The sequence below is a fragment of the Bos javanicus genome, chromosome X (assembly GCF_032452875.1).
Source record: "Bos javanicus breed banteng chromosome X, ARS-OSU_banteng_1.0, whole genome shotgun sequence".
NCBI classification, from domain to species: domain Eukaryota; kingdom Metazoa; phylum Chordata; class Mammalia; order Artiodactyla; family Bovidae; genus Bos; species Bos javanicus.
The window spans coordinates 51,252,839-51,267,820 of NC_083897.1; the positions used below are offsets into that span (position 1 = coordinate 51,252,839).

The following is a 14,982-nucleotide window of genomic DNA, read 5'->3' on the forward strand; positions in this document are numbered from 1 at the left end:
ATCTTATAACATCCTATTTTAGGCTATAACAACTCAACTTTGATAGCATTCCTAAACTTTACACTTTTACCATCCCCCCTTATGTTTTAGGTTATTGATGTTACAATTTACCTATGTTTTATATTACATATCCAATAATAAATTATAGTAGTCATGATTATTCTTAACACATTGTCTTTTATGCTTCAATTGTAAGTGAATTACACAATACCATTCCAATGTTAGAGAATTTGACTTTGATCACATATTTACCTTTAGTAGTGAGTTTTACACCTATGCTCATATGTTTTTATGATATTAATTAGCATCTTTTTATTTCTAACTGAAGAGTTCCCTTTAGCATTTCTTGTAAGGCAAGTTGAAAAATATAATACATAGGATAAGACTGTTAGGATAAACAGTGAGTTTTATTTGCTGATGAGTCCCAAAGTTAAAATATTTAATTTTTTCTCAGTTTTACTTAATAATATGGTAAATGTCGATCGATATAACCCACATATAAACTAAAGCTCCTTGGGATTCTCAATAGTTTTTAAAAGTACAAACGTCTTCTGAGACCATAAGTTTGAAAACCACTGCTCTAGGTGAATCTCAAGAATACACATGGGCTGGCTATCTATGATATCCTCTAAGCCCTAGAAAAACAAGATACTAGACAAAAATCTATGACATAGGTTTGCACAAAGGGCAAATGGAGTGAAGATTAGGAGGTCTAACTGGGTCCCAGTGTCTGATCTACTACAGATTGTAGTGTGCACATAAGCTAAGTGTCTGTGATATTCTTGGAGATCCAGAAGGACAATATATTACAAGAAGCACAATGACTGATCTGCTGGCAAAGACGCTGGGGTAAGTGTCAGGAGAGTTTCCTGGGTTCCATGGTCAGAGGCATCACCGATGATAGGACACTGGGTGAATTGGTTCCCTCCTACAGGCCCAAATTGATCACCAGGTTGAAACTGGGGAGCCTTCACAGCTGTTCTGGAGTATTGTGGCAAACCACAAGATCCCAGCTGGGAAAACCCTCTAGGTTTTCAGAAGGGTAGGAAGAAAGGAAGGAACTCTGTTAAAGCCAAAGATTTCGTCTAAGTATAGATGGAAAAGTTTAACAAAACAAAAAGAAAATTGCATTATGTTGCTTACTCTGATGTACTAATAGGAAGAAAAGAAGGAACTCTGTTGGGAACAAGGTCATCATTAACTCTTGTTATTAATGTTATTTACTGAAGTCTGTTGATGTAATACTAAGGTCACCTGAAATAACAAGTCTCCTGTTTTCTACAGAACTAGGGAAAATCACTAGCATCCAGTGCCTGCTGTGTGAGAGGAAAATTATGTTCTGACTATTCTCATTTTCTTGGAAATAATTTGGTTTTTAAATCCGTTCCTTTGCTTGAGGTTATTTTTTTAGTCGCTTCCCATACAAGAGTTGTTTTGAAGTTATTAGGAAAAGATAATATAGATATAATTGGAAAATATAATCCTCATTTGGATTTTTTGTGCCTGTTTTGGAGATCTACAGGAAAAGCAAGAGAAAAGAATCTAATCGTATTTTGTTTTTTAATGGCAGCATCTAATTTCTGGCCAATTCCTGGCATTCAACAAATTAATTTCCTCATCTTTGTCGACTCATTAACCAGTAGATATTTACCAAACACTCACCAATGGCAAAAGAGCAATAAAAGAAAATATGATAAATATAACACAAAGTGTTTCAGGGTAATGAAAATAATGATGTAAAAGGTAGGCTGCTGCTATACAGTTGTGTAACCTTGAGCAAATGACTTTATCTCTGAAAGTTTCCTTTAGGAAATATGAATTAAAATGGTGAAATGAGATGCCATAAAGTGTTTAACATTGTGCTTGGCACATGGAAGACAATTAAGAAATCCTACCTTGCCCTCAATCCTGCTTTTCTGCTCTAATTGCTACACCTCTTGGTGCTCAGTTCAGTCGCTCAGTCGTGTCCGACTCTTTGCGACCCCATGAACGGCAGCACACCAAGCCTCTGATCTCTTGGTGCTTGAGGAACATAAAATACATCTCCCAGATTGAGTTCTATTGTGAACAGAAAAAGCATATTACATTATTGTCATTAACATATATGTACACAACACCCCAGGAAAAGCACATTACCTCTAAGGTGTTGTGTGAGTATCTGTATGTTAATGATACACCATATGCGTCATACCAGTTAAAGTTTACACCAGCCAATTCCTGGACCACAGAATACTGAAATGGGTTGCAATGTTCTCCTTCATGTAATCTCCTCCAGGGGCTTTTCCTGACCAAGGGATCGAACCTGTGTCTCTTATGTCTCATCCACAGATAGGCAGGTTCCTTACCACTAGCACCACCTGGGAAGCCCTGATTGAAGAAGGGACCTACTCAAATGCAATGCATTATTTCTACCACAGTGGAAATATCTTGAAGACTATCCATTCCTTTCAAGAGATTTTTGCATGAATAAAATTCCTGGTGGCAAAGGCTATCCACAGAACTAAAATTTAGTTCTCAACTTACATTTGAAAGATGAGGGATTGGTTTTTCAATACCTAGGGCCTTGTACCTTATTCATTCATTCCTTTAATCATGTAAAAAAAAAAAAAAAAAGAACCAGGTATAAATAGTTAGATTTTGTTGTTATTCCAGGTTTCCCTCCACCCCCGGCATGTAAACTTACATAATGGAACTCATAAGAAATGATAATATATGTACATTTGCTCTCCATTGAAGGAATCAGAATGAAGAGGCTGAGCCAAAACACAAACAATGACCAGTTGTGGATGTAACTGGTGATGGAAGTAAAGCCTGATGCTGTAAAGAACAAAATTGTATAGGAATCTGGAATGTTAGATCCATGAATCAAGGTAAATTGGAAGTGGTCAAACAGGAGACGACAAGAGTACACAGTGACATTTTAGGAATCCATGAACTAAAATGGACCAGAATGGGTGAGTTTAATTCAGATGACCATTATATCTACTACTGTGGGCAAGAATCCCCTAGAAGAAATGAAGTAGCCCTCATACTCAACAAGAGTCCAAAATGCAGTACTTGGGTACAATCTCAAAAACGACAGAATTATCTCTGTTCGTTTCCAAGGCAAACCATTCAATATCACAGTAATCCAAGCCTATGACCCAACCACTAATGCCAAAAAACCTGAAGTTGAACGGTTCTATGAAGAACTAACACCAAAAAAAAAAAAAAAAAAAAAGATGTCCCTTCCATCATAGGGGACTGGAATGCAAAATTAGGAAGTCAAGAGATACCTGGAGTAACAGGAGGTGGTCTTGGAGTACAAAATGAAGAATGGCAAAGGTTAACAGAGTTTTGCCGAGAAAACGCACCGGTCACAGCAAACATCCTCTTCCAACAACACAAGAGATGACTCTACATATGGACATCACCAGATGGTCCATACTGAAATCAGATTGATTATATTCTTTGCAGCCAAACATGGAGAACCTCTACACAGTCAGCAGAAATAAGACCAGGAGCTGACTGTTTCTCAGATCATGAACTCTTTATGGCAAAATTCAGACTTAAATTGAAGAAAGTAGGGACAACCATTAGACCATTCAGGTATGACCTAAATCAAATCCCTTACAATTATACTATGGAAGTGATAGATTCAAGGAATTAGATCTGATAGACAGAGTGCATGAAAAACTATGGATGGAGGTTAGTAACACTGTACAGGAGGTTGTAATCAAAACCATTCCCAAGAAGAAGGAATGCAAAAAGGCAAAATGGTTGTCTGAGGAGGCCTTACAAGTAGCTGGGAAAAGAAGAGACGTGAAAGGCAAAGGAGTAAAGGAAAGGTATATCCATCTAAATGCAGAGTTCCAAAGGATAGCAATGAAAGATAAGAAAGCCTTCCTCAGTGATCAATGCAAAGAAAAAGAGGAAAACAATATAAAGGGAAAGACTAGAGATCTCTTCAAGAAATTTAGAGACACCAAGGGAACATTTCATGCAAAGATGAGCACAATAAAGGACACAAATGGTATGGACCTAACAGAAGCTGAAGATATTAAGAACAGGTGGCAAAAATACCCAGAAGAACTACACAAAAAAGGTCTTAATGACTCAGATAACCACGATGGTGTGATTGCTCACCTAGAGCCAGACATCCTGGAGTGTAACATCAGGGGGGCCTTAGGAATCATTACTATGAACAAAGCTAGTGGAGGTGATGGAATTCCACCTGAGCTATTTCAGATCCTAAAAGATGATGTTGTGAAAGTGTTGCATTCAATATGCCAGCAAATTTGGAAAATTCAGCAGTGGCCACAGGACTGGAAAAGGTCAGTTTTCATTCCAATCCCAAAGAAAGGCAATGCCAAAGAATGTTCAACCTACTGCACAATTGCACTCATCTCACACGCTAGCAAAGTAATGCTCAAAATTCTCCAAGCCAGGCTTCAACAGCAGGCAAAGTGAGAATTCCAGATGTTCAACCTGGATTTAGAAAAGTCAGAGGAACCAGAGATCAAATTGCCAACATCTGTTGGATCATAGATAAAGCAAGAGAATTCCAGAAAAACATCTTCTTCTGCTTTATTGACTATGCTAAAGTCTTTGACTGTGTAAAGCACAAAAAAACTGTGGAAAATTCTGGAAGAGATGGGAATACCAGACCACCTTACCTGCCTTCTGAAAAATCTGTATGCAGGTCAAGAAGCAACAGTAAGAACTGGACTGGTTCAAAACTGATAAAGGAGTATGTCAAGGCTATATACTGTCATCTTGCTTATTTAACTTATATGCAAAGTACATCATGTGAAATGCTGGACTGGATGAAGCAAAAGCTGTAATCAAGATTGCCAGGTGAAATATCAATAATGTCAGATATGCAGATGACACCACCCTTATGGCAGAAAGCGAAAAAGAACTAAAGAGCCTCTTGATGAAAGTGAAAGAGGAGAGTGAAAAAGCTGGCTTAAAGCTCAACATTCAGAAAACTAAGATTATGGCATCCAGTCCCATCACTTCATGGCAAATAGATGGGAAAACAATGAAAACAGTGACAGACTTTATTTTCTTGGGCACCAAAATCACTGCAGATGACTGCAGCCATGAAATTAAAAGATGCTTGCTCCTTGGAAGAAAAGCTATGACCAACCTAGACAGCATATTACAAAGCAGAGACATTACTTTACCAACAAAGGTCCATCTAGTCAAAGCTATGGTTTTTCCAGTAGTCACGTATAGATGTGAGAGTTGGAACATAAAGAAAGCTGAGCACTGGAGAATTAATGCTTTTGAATTGTGGTATTGGAGAAGATTCTTAAGAGTCCCTTGGACTGCAAAGACATCAAATCAGTCAATAATAAAGGAAATCAGTACTTAATATTCATTGGTAGGACTGGTGCTGAAGCTGAAACTCCAATACTTTGGCCACCTGATGCGAAGAACTGACTCGTTGGTAAAGACCCTGATGTTTGGAAAGATTGGAGGCAGAAGGAGATGGGAACAGCAGAGGGTGAGATCATTGGATGGCATCACCGACTCAATGGACATGGGTTTGAGCAAGCTCCGGGAGTTGGTGATGGACTGGCAAGCCTGGCATGCTGCAGTCCATGGGTTTGCAAATAAATCTCATATTGTCATATTGTATACAATCAAGATAGTTCTGATAAAAGATTAATGCTCACATTCTTAAACCACAGTAGCATAGCTATACATGAAAGTTACATAATACTTCATTGGCCTAAAAGAAGCTATCTACAGTGCAACTTTCATTTTCCATTTTCATGTTAACATAACATTGTATCATCAAGGAGGAAAGGAATTAACAGTTTCTTGATTCAAAGCAAAACACTTGGAAACACACTATTTCTTTCTTCAATACTCTTCCCCCCAACCATTGCTAACATACTAGGCATTTTGTCTCTTCTTGACATTTAGACTGCTAAATGTTCAACATCCACAACAAACATTTTGCAAGTTTCTGGAGTTTTCCTCTCCTTCAGGGAAAACTTGGCAATGACTATTGAGAGGGATATAGCACCTCTAGGAGAGAGATAGCCAGAGCTTCTTGCAGACTTGTTGACAGAGTATGTAACACTGTTTACCTGTGAGCAGGTGTCCAGAGATAAACTAATAAGGGTCTATGTACTCTTAAAGCAAAATCTGCATGTTGGTTTATTAAAGACTTTTTTCAACTCATGATTAATTATGATACTGTTCTGAAGCTTATTTTATAAAATAATTACCAAGTTTCTTTAATCTGAAGAACCTGAAATAAGTTTATATAATCTTTGAAAGTGAAAGTGACGTCACTCAGTCATGTCTGACTCTTTGTGACCCCATAGACTGTAGCCTACCAGGCTCCTCCGTCCATGGAGCTTTCCAGGCAGGAGTACTGGAGTGGGCTGCCATATCCTTCTCCAGGGGATCTTCCCAACACAGGGACTGAAACTGGGTCTCCTGCATTGCAAACAGACGCTTTACCATCTGAATTATAAGGCAATAACCAGAAAGCAATCTTGCTCACTTCAAAGCTTTTGCCTGTCTCAATAATAACCCCTATTCTGCCTTCAGCTATACTTGTGTGTACAGCTGCCTGTGTGTGACACTGCCTGTGTATAACACTTCCTGTGTTTGTTGCCTAAGTATGGGTCGATAAGAGAGTTCAGGATCTACACTCTGTAACATAGTATCAGCAAGCTAAACTCTTCACACTTCTGTTTTAAATTTAGTTCACAAAGTGTAAGTGGTACAACTTTTCTGGTTGTCAGTTGGTGGTATTTGTGAGGGCTTGAATCTGGAGATCATACGGGAGGGGTAGTGATGAGGGGACATAAGTAAAATAGCAAAGTAATGCATATATATATATATATATATATATATATATATATATATATATTTCACTGTCCTCTTCCAGTAAGTGATGCGGCCCATTCTTACATTCCTAGAATTAACCAAATGGAATACAGCTGCTGCTGCTGCTGCTGCTAAGTCACTTCAGTCGTGTCTGACTCTGTGCAACCCCATAGACGGTAGCCCACCAGGCTCCCCCGTCCCTGGTAAGAACACTGGAGTGGGTTGTCATTTCCTTCTCCAATGCATGAAAGTGAAAAGTGAAAGTGAAATCGCTCAGTTGTGTCTGACTCTTAGCGACCCCATGGACTGAAGCCTACCAGGCTCCTCCATCCATGGGATTTTCCAGGCAAGAGAGTACTGGAGTGGGGTGCCATTGCCTTCTCTGAATGTAATACAGAGATATGATTAAATTGTCACATTCATATACAGAATATTATATAACCTTTAAAATGTTATAAAAATAACAGAGAGATGATTTTTCTGTCTTTGAGAGTAGCAACGACGAAATTATTGATACCGAGTGTTGACAAGTATATGAAGAAATAGACATTCATGCACCATGGGTTGAAGGGGTATATTTTGAAGGTCAGTAAGCCAATATATGTCAAAATTTGAAAATATCCATGAGAAGAAAAGCAGCCTCTGAAATCCAGGAGCTGGCCCAGCACTCACAGTTAAGCCTTGGTGTTCTTTTATTGAATACAAACATTTTCACAGAACATTAACATCTGACAAGGCCACTCTGAGACTGTGACCTATCAAGAGAAAAACAAGCTCACTCTGTGACCATGTATAAGCACAAAGAAATATTGCCCAATCACAAAAATGGCCAAATATCCTCTTATTCTGGCTAATATAAGTGGATGCTGCTTCTTTACCTATCATAACTTTAGCCTTGGCCTTGTCTTCCCCATTTGTAGAACAAGGTTTACTTAGATACCAATCATAGAATTACATTTGGTCTCTGAAAAACATGGAGGTTAAGCGAGCTGACTCTCCATGCAGTTGAAATTTGTGTATAACTTTACAGATGGCCCTCCTTGTATGCTATTGCACATCCATGGATTCAATTAACCACATTCATGTAGTACTGTAGTACTATTTATTGAAAAAATCCACATAATTCTAACTCGTGTTCTTCAAGTCTACTGTACTCATATTTCCTGACAGCTTTCAATCTACAGCAAAGCCTCACTTCCTTAAATCCTCCTCCAAATCACTGAAGAAGAGTTCTAATCTTAAAATAAGTCATTTCTAAACCCCCCTTACTGAAGCACACCATGATGTGTTCTTCCTCTCTGCAACCTGACTTGTTCAAATACTGGTTTTTGGCTGGAGGGCATTGCCATTCACGATCTTTGACAAAGTAGTTACATTTCAAGACATTTGTCATACAGAAATGTTCAAACAGGCATGAAGACATAAACAATGATGCATCAATTTTCACAGAAAAAAGAATATAAAAATATGCTAAAGAATAAGTATATGAAAGAATAAGCTAATAAGTATGTTGCATAAAAACTATAAAATGCTGCTGAGAGAAATTAAAAGAGACATAAATAGAAGATTCATTGTTAAGATGTCAATTCTTCCTGATTTTATCTATTGATTCAAAGCTATCCCAATCAAAATCCCAGCTGGAGTTTTTGTAGAAATGGACAAGATGATTCTAAAATTCATATGGAAAAGCAGAGTAATAATAACCCAAATAACTGAAAAATAATAGAAGACTCACACTGTTTAATTTCAAGATATTATAAAGCTACAATCATCAAGACAATGTGGATTGTAATGAAGATACACAAGTAGATCAATGGAAGAAAATAAAAAGTCCAGAAGTAGACCCATTACATACAGAGACAAGGGATTTTTGACAAAGATGCAAAGGCAGCTCGGTGGAGAAAGAAGAGTCTTTTAAGCAAATGATACTGTAACAATTGGATATCAATATGCCAAAACTGAACTTCAACCTATGTATGTGTACCATATACAAAAAACTCAAAATGGATATTTTTCTAGATTCCATGTATATGTACTAACATACAATATTAGTTTTTCCTCTTTCTGACTTATTTCACTCTATATAATAGGCTATAGGTTTCTCCACCTCAGTTTAACTGACTCAAATTCATCCCTTTTTATTGCTGAGTAATATTCCACTGTATACATGTACCATGGCTTCTTCATCCATTCATCTGTCAATGGACATCTAGTTTGCTTCCATGTCCTGGCTATTGTAAATAGTGCTGCAGTGAACATTGGCATACATATGTCTTTTTGAAATATGGTTTCCTTAGGGTATATTCCCAGTAGTGGGATTGCTGGGTCATACGGTAGTTTCATTCCTAGTTTTTAAAGAAACCTTCATACTGTTCTCCACAGTGGCTGTATCACTTTACATTCCCACCAAAAGTGTGAGGGGGTTCCCTTGTCTCCACATCCTCTCCATCAATATTCATGTTGCAGAAACCAACACAACATTGTATAGCAATTATCTTCCAATTAAAAAATGAAAAAATGGATCATAGATCTAAATATGAAACCTAAAACTGTAAAACTTGTAGAATATAAGATAGAATCTTTATGACCTTGGTTAGGCAATAATTTCTTATATATGACACCAAAACACAACTGCTAAAAGAATTGTTCTTCATTAAAATGAAAAACTTCTGCTCTCCAAAAGACATTTTTAGGAAAATAAAAAGACAATTCATAAGCTGGGAGAAAATATTTGTAAAACTTATATCTAATAATATACTTATATCCAGCATATATACAAAGAACTCTTAAAATCAACAACAAAAGGGAACCACTCAATTTAAAAAGGGGGCAAATTATTTATATATATTGATACTTCACTCAATATATATGGATGGCAAATATGCCTAAGAAAAGATGTTCAACATCATTAGTGATTAGAGAAGTGCAATTTAGAACCAGAGTGAAATATGGCTAAAATTGTAAGACCAGTCATATCAAGTGTTAGGAAGGATGTGAAGGAATCAGAACTTTCACACACTGCTATGAGAATGTAAAATGGTACAATCATTTTGGAAAATGTAAAAGTTAAATGTGTATCTACCATATGATTCAGTCATCTTACTCCTAGGTATTTATCCAAGAGAAAAGCAATGAATATGTCCTTAATAACAGTTCTACATGAAACAGTTGCAGCACCTCAAATCTGGAAACCACCCAAATATCCATTAACAGGTGAATGGATAAACTGTGCAAATGGTGGTATAGCCATATAGTAGAATACTACTTGGCAATGAAAAGCAATGAACTATTGATACATGTAACAACTCACATGGATCTCAAATAATTATGCTGAATGGATAAATATGTGGTATGTATACACACACACACACACACACACACACACACACACACACTAGAATATTACTCAGCCATTAAAAACAATTTGAGTGAGTTCTACTGAAGTGGATGAACCTAGAACCTGTTACACAGAGTGAAGTAAGTCAGAAAGAGGAAAACAAATAATGTGAATCAATGCATATATATGGAATCTAGAAAAATGGTATTGATGAATCTATTTACAGGGAAAGAATGGAGATGTAGATATAGAAAACTGACTTGTGCACAAAATGGGGGAAGAAAAGAGTGGGACAGAGAAAGTAACATTGACATATATACACTATCATGTGTAAAATAGCTAGTGAGAAGTAGCTCTAGAACATATCACAGGGAGGTCTGTGATTACCTAGAGGGGTGGGATGGGGGAGGGGAGGGAAGCTCAAGAGGGAAGGTAAATATGCATAATTATGGCTGATTTGCAATGCTGTATGGGAGAAACCAATACAACATTGTAAAGCAATTTTCCTCAAATTAGAAAATAAAGAAATGAGATCTCCTTCCCTCCAAAAGAATATATGTTGCATGATTCCTTTTATGAAAAACTACAGAAAATGAAAATGACTCTGTATTGTCAAAATACAGATTAGTGGTTGTCTGGGACAGCATAGGGAGAAAAGGGAAGGAGAGATTACAAAGGGGCATGACAAAACTTTTGGAGGTGATGGATATGTTTGCTATCTTGATTATGGTGATAGTTTCATGTTTGTATACATATGTTAAAAATTATCAAATTGTATACTTTAAATATGTAGGGTTTGATATATGTCAACTATATCTCAATTAAGCTATTAAATAAAAAGCATGTGGTAGATATGCAGAATACTAAATTGGAAAGATAACTGAAAGGACAAAAGGGCAAGTTGCAGAATACTGTAGTCTTATTTTTATAGGAGAATAAGCTTACGCACATTCTTTATTAAGAGGATATGCAGTAGAAGATTATAGAGTACTATGCACCAAATGTTAACACAAGAAAAACTTTAAATAAGAGATTCAAAAATATTTGTAGAAGTCTATTTATTGATATGGAAAGATGGTCACAAGAGACAGTAGAGGACAGGGAGAAGGCAAGTTACAAACAGTATTTACAGTATGGTCCTGTTTCATTTTAACTGCTTAACAAAGTATATAATCCAATAATTTTACATACCGAGACATTCACTTCAACTCAGATAAGAGGTTCTAATTCCTACCATGAGTTTTAGAAAACAGAGCTATAGTCCAAAAGTCCTAGAAATGCTTTCTGGACCACAGAACTTCAGGAATCACTATCATGTAGACTGAGGCATCAGCTTCTCTCCTAGCTTTCCTGTTTTGTGTTGACAAAGCTGCAGTTCTAGGCCTGGGCCTAAACTTCTCCAATTAAGTTTATCCCATACAGTTTTAGCTGGTACAAATACAGAGAGTAGGCTCGCCTACTAGTAAAAGATAGAACTGTTTTATCTTTTCACGACTCACAGGAGAATAAATTACAAATGGTAAACAAATTAAGGTAGCTTTGCAAGGAGGAAGAAAACAATTATCTTTTAAAATGTAAGGTATGAAACAATGTACAGAATGATTCTAGTTCTTTGGAGGGAGAAAGTACATACAGATTGAAGCCCATAAGGTCATATAGCAAATTTCAATTGTTTTCACTCCAAATTTACATCTTATCCATTCAACTGTTTTGGGCACCAACTGTTTACCAGACACTACCAGTTCAAATCCATATACATTCATCCTAGACTTTTCTTCTAACTCCAGCAAGGTTTAGCCAAGTGCCTAATGGACATGTGCATTCAGAGGACGTTAAGAATTGCAAGACTAGCAGGAGCATTATCTACAGCAAAATTTGATCATTAAAACCAATCTGTGAGCCTTGAAGGCTGCCGCACAAAAAAGTGGAAGAGGATTATAAGGTAGTGGGGCAATGAGAGTGGGTTTGGTATCATACAAACCAGCAATGTCACTTGTTTGCCATGTAAATCTAGGAAAAATGATTTAACCTCCCTAATTCTCATTGGAGGTGATCCAGAATAATGAGTTATAATCGTAAAAAAATACCAGTATGTAGCTCAGAGAACCATTGTTGAAAAGAGGAAACCTGTAATATGTAGTGCTAACAGTTACTGACATTAACAGTAGGTACTCTGGAAATTGTTTCCTCTCTACACCTACCTCCTTTCTCATCTGTATGACTTGACATAAATGAAATAGCCAAAAAATGAGTTATAAATGTAGTTATCAAAATAAAAATGAATATTGCATTTTATCTGAGATTCAGGGCCATTTGTATGTTGTAGAATGAGTTATCTGATTCAGGTAAAATAGGGGAAAAACAGTAATTCCTTTTACATTAAACAGCCTGTAGCAAGCAACCCTGCCATTGTATACTGAGAATGCACATTTGGCAATGAGCATGTGGGGTATATATATATGTTTGTGTATATATATACATATGAATATATGTGTATCATTAGGTATCTTTTTGTGTATATACCTTGTTTATGCAACTACATTATAAATTCAAGGATATATCTTTTTAATCATTTGAAGCTGCAAATGGATTTAAGCAGATACTAATGAACAAGTTTAGCTTACTTACGATGCAGCAGGTTATCTTAAGTAAAATGTTAAAAAGCTCTCCATCTACATAATAATTGACAGATGTTTTCAACTCATAATGAAACACTGACACCCCAAAATGGTCTAGCTCAGGCTAGACTGTCACAGGTAATATTGTGTTAAAGATGTAATTCATAGCATGCACACTGTAATGACCAAAACATTATGTGTGGCTCTTTGGGAACAGACAGCCTATTCAAGTGTGTAGATTGTTAAAAGCATTCTCTTTTATTTTTAGCTCATTTTACATTGTTTCAATGATCACTTTAACTTCACGGAAAATGGCCATGAGTGTAGTATAACTGGAGTGATCAACGACCACAATTGAGCCCTTTCTGATATGCTCTTTTATGTTAATAAATATGGCCACAGCACTAACGAGATTGGCTTTTGCCTCTTTCTGGTTAAAGATGAGTTTTAACGCTGCTAATGATTCTGTATTGGTCATATCTCTGGCTGCAGTTGGATTTTCAGACATATTCAAAAGTACTTTCAAAACAAGATTTCTAGTTTTACGATTTCCAAGGGACAGCAAATGGAAAAGCTCTGAAAAGTAATTGGCAACAATGTGATGATGGTTAGAATCAGTAGTTAGTTGTCCTAGTATCTTTAATCCAGACTGCTGTCCAGGTGAATTCAAGGGAAACGATATGGTTTCTTTACACATATGCTTAACATGTAATTCAACCTTGCGTTGTCTTTCATCCCCAGAGGGGGGATTCAGAGTAATGACAGCCTTTTTTCTCATTTCAGAGGAAGGAAAGCTGAGCAAGCTTTCAATAAGTGTCACTACACCCACCTCATTAATGAACTCTTGAGCAAATGGATGAACATTAATGATCCCCATTGCAATTTGAGCTATTTTATGAATGAGAGGATCAGTAGTTGACTTAAGTAAGGTAATAAGTCTTTCAAACTCTTCAGAATCCATGTAGCATTCCATTTTGCAAGGGCAAGAAAATGGCTTAATCCCATTCACCTCCCTGATCCTGATTTGGCGCCTAATTTCCTCTATGGTCTGGATGCAAGGGTCAGAACCAAATGGGAACTCAGAGACAGGCTGTGAGCTAGAGGGAGTGCTTCTAGAAGGGCGTGCTGCTGCTGTTGCCACAGGCGAAGAACGGGTATTTTCCTCAGCAGAAGCCAGGACAACATATGAAGGAGGCTTTTTCTCACATGTGACTTGGGATCTAAAGCCTAACACTGCTGGAGTTACAGCAGGAGCTTTGGGCCATATAGTTACCTCAGACCAGTCCTTGGGCCTATCTTTTTCATTAATTTCATCCACAGGCTGAGGCTTAATTATTCTGCTCACAGGTCTAGGGTTAGGGTCAAAACTAGTTTCATCTCCATCCCAAAACCAGCTTCCAATAACGTTCTCCTCCTCCTCCTCCTCAGCTCCTGGCCTAGCCTTACAGCTGGTCCCAGCCACAGGCTCCAACTTCTCAGCACAGGATGGGGGACCAGTATCAGCTTTACCTTCATCCTTAGCACTGAAATGTTTACCAATCTCTTCTCCATTCCAGAACCAGGAACCAACATTGGCCTCCTCTCCAGCCCCAAAGCAGGTATCAGTACGAGTCTTATCTTTACATGTAAACCTGGACTCAGCAGTAGCCTGAGCCGCAGAACAAAATCGAGCTGCTCTACTGGCCTCATCTTCAGCTTTGGGACGGACATCTGGCAGATGTTCTTTCATCTCAGTAACAATCTTGTTCTTAGACGCTGGCTTCACCACTGCCACTGCATCTGCCCGGGGCCCTGCCTTGCTTATTGCTTTGGCCTGGGTTTTGGCTGCACCAGTAGCCTCCCTCTTTCCTTCAGCTGATCTGACTGTATCAGTGGCCTCCCTTTTTCCTTCAGCTTCTACAACAGCCCTTTTTTCAGTTTTTGCCTTCTTTTTATTCTCATTCTTTCTATTCCTATTCCTTCTATTCTTAGCTCCAGGCATAGCTGAAGCCTAGTTATACAGATAGCTCTACACAGTCTTGGCCTTGGTTCTCAATATGTCTTGGGTCAGTGTCCTAATATTCTTTTACTAGGTTGAAGGTGATGATCTTCTGTCACTCCAAAGCCACCACAGCTAGCACTGGAGATAGACCTGAGGTGGAAGAAGAAAACAAGCTTTCAGTCTCTTCCAACTGCATTTTTCTATGCAGAAAG

The 14,982-nt window shown here is 37.6% G+C and overlaps 1 protein-coding gene across 1 annotated transcript in view; it reads right to left on the minus strand.

Annotated features, from left to right (window-relative positions):
• Positions 1-11,212: 11,212 nt before the first annotated feature.
• Positions 11,213-14,982, minus strand: part of GPRASP3 (G protein-coupled receptor associated sorting protein family member 3) — a 107,455-nt gene continuing 103,685 nt past the window's right edge. The window contains exon 4 of the mRNA XM_061409162.1: positions 11,213-14,920. Coding sequence (XP_061265146.1) covers positions 13,064-14,770 — 1,707 coding nt within the window. The 5' untranslated portion in view covers positions 14,771-14,920 and the 3' untranslated portion in view covers positions 11,213-13,063. The remainder of the gene's footprint in view (positions 14,921-14,982) is intronic.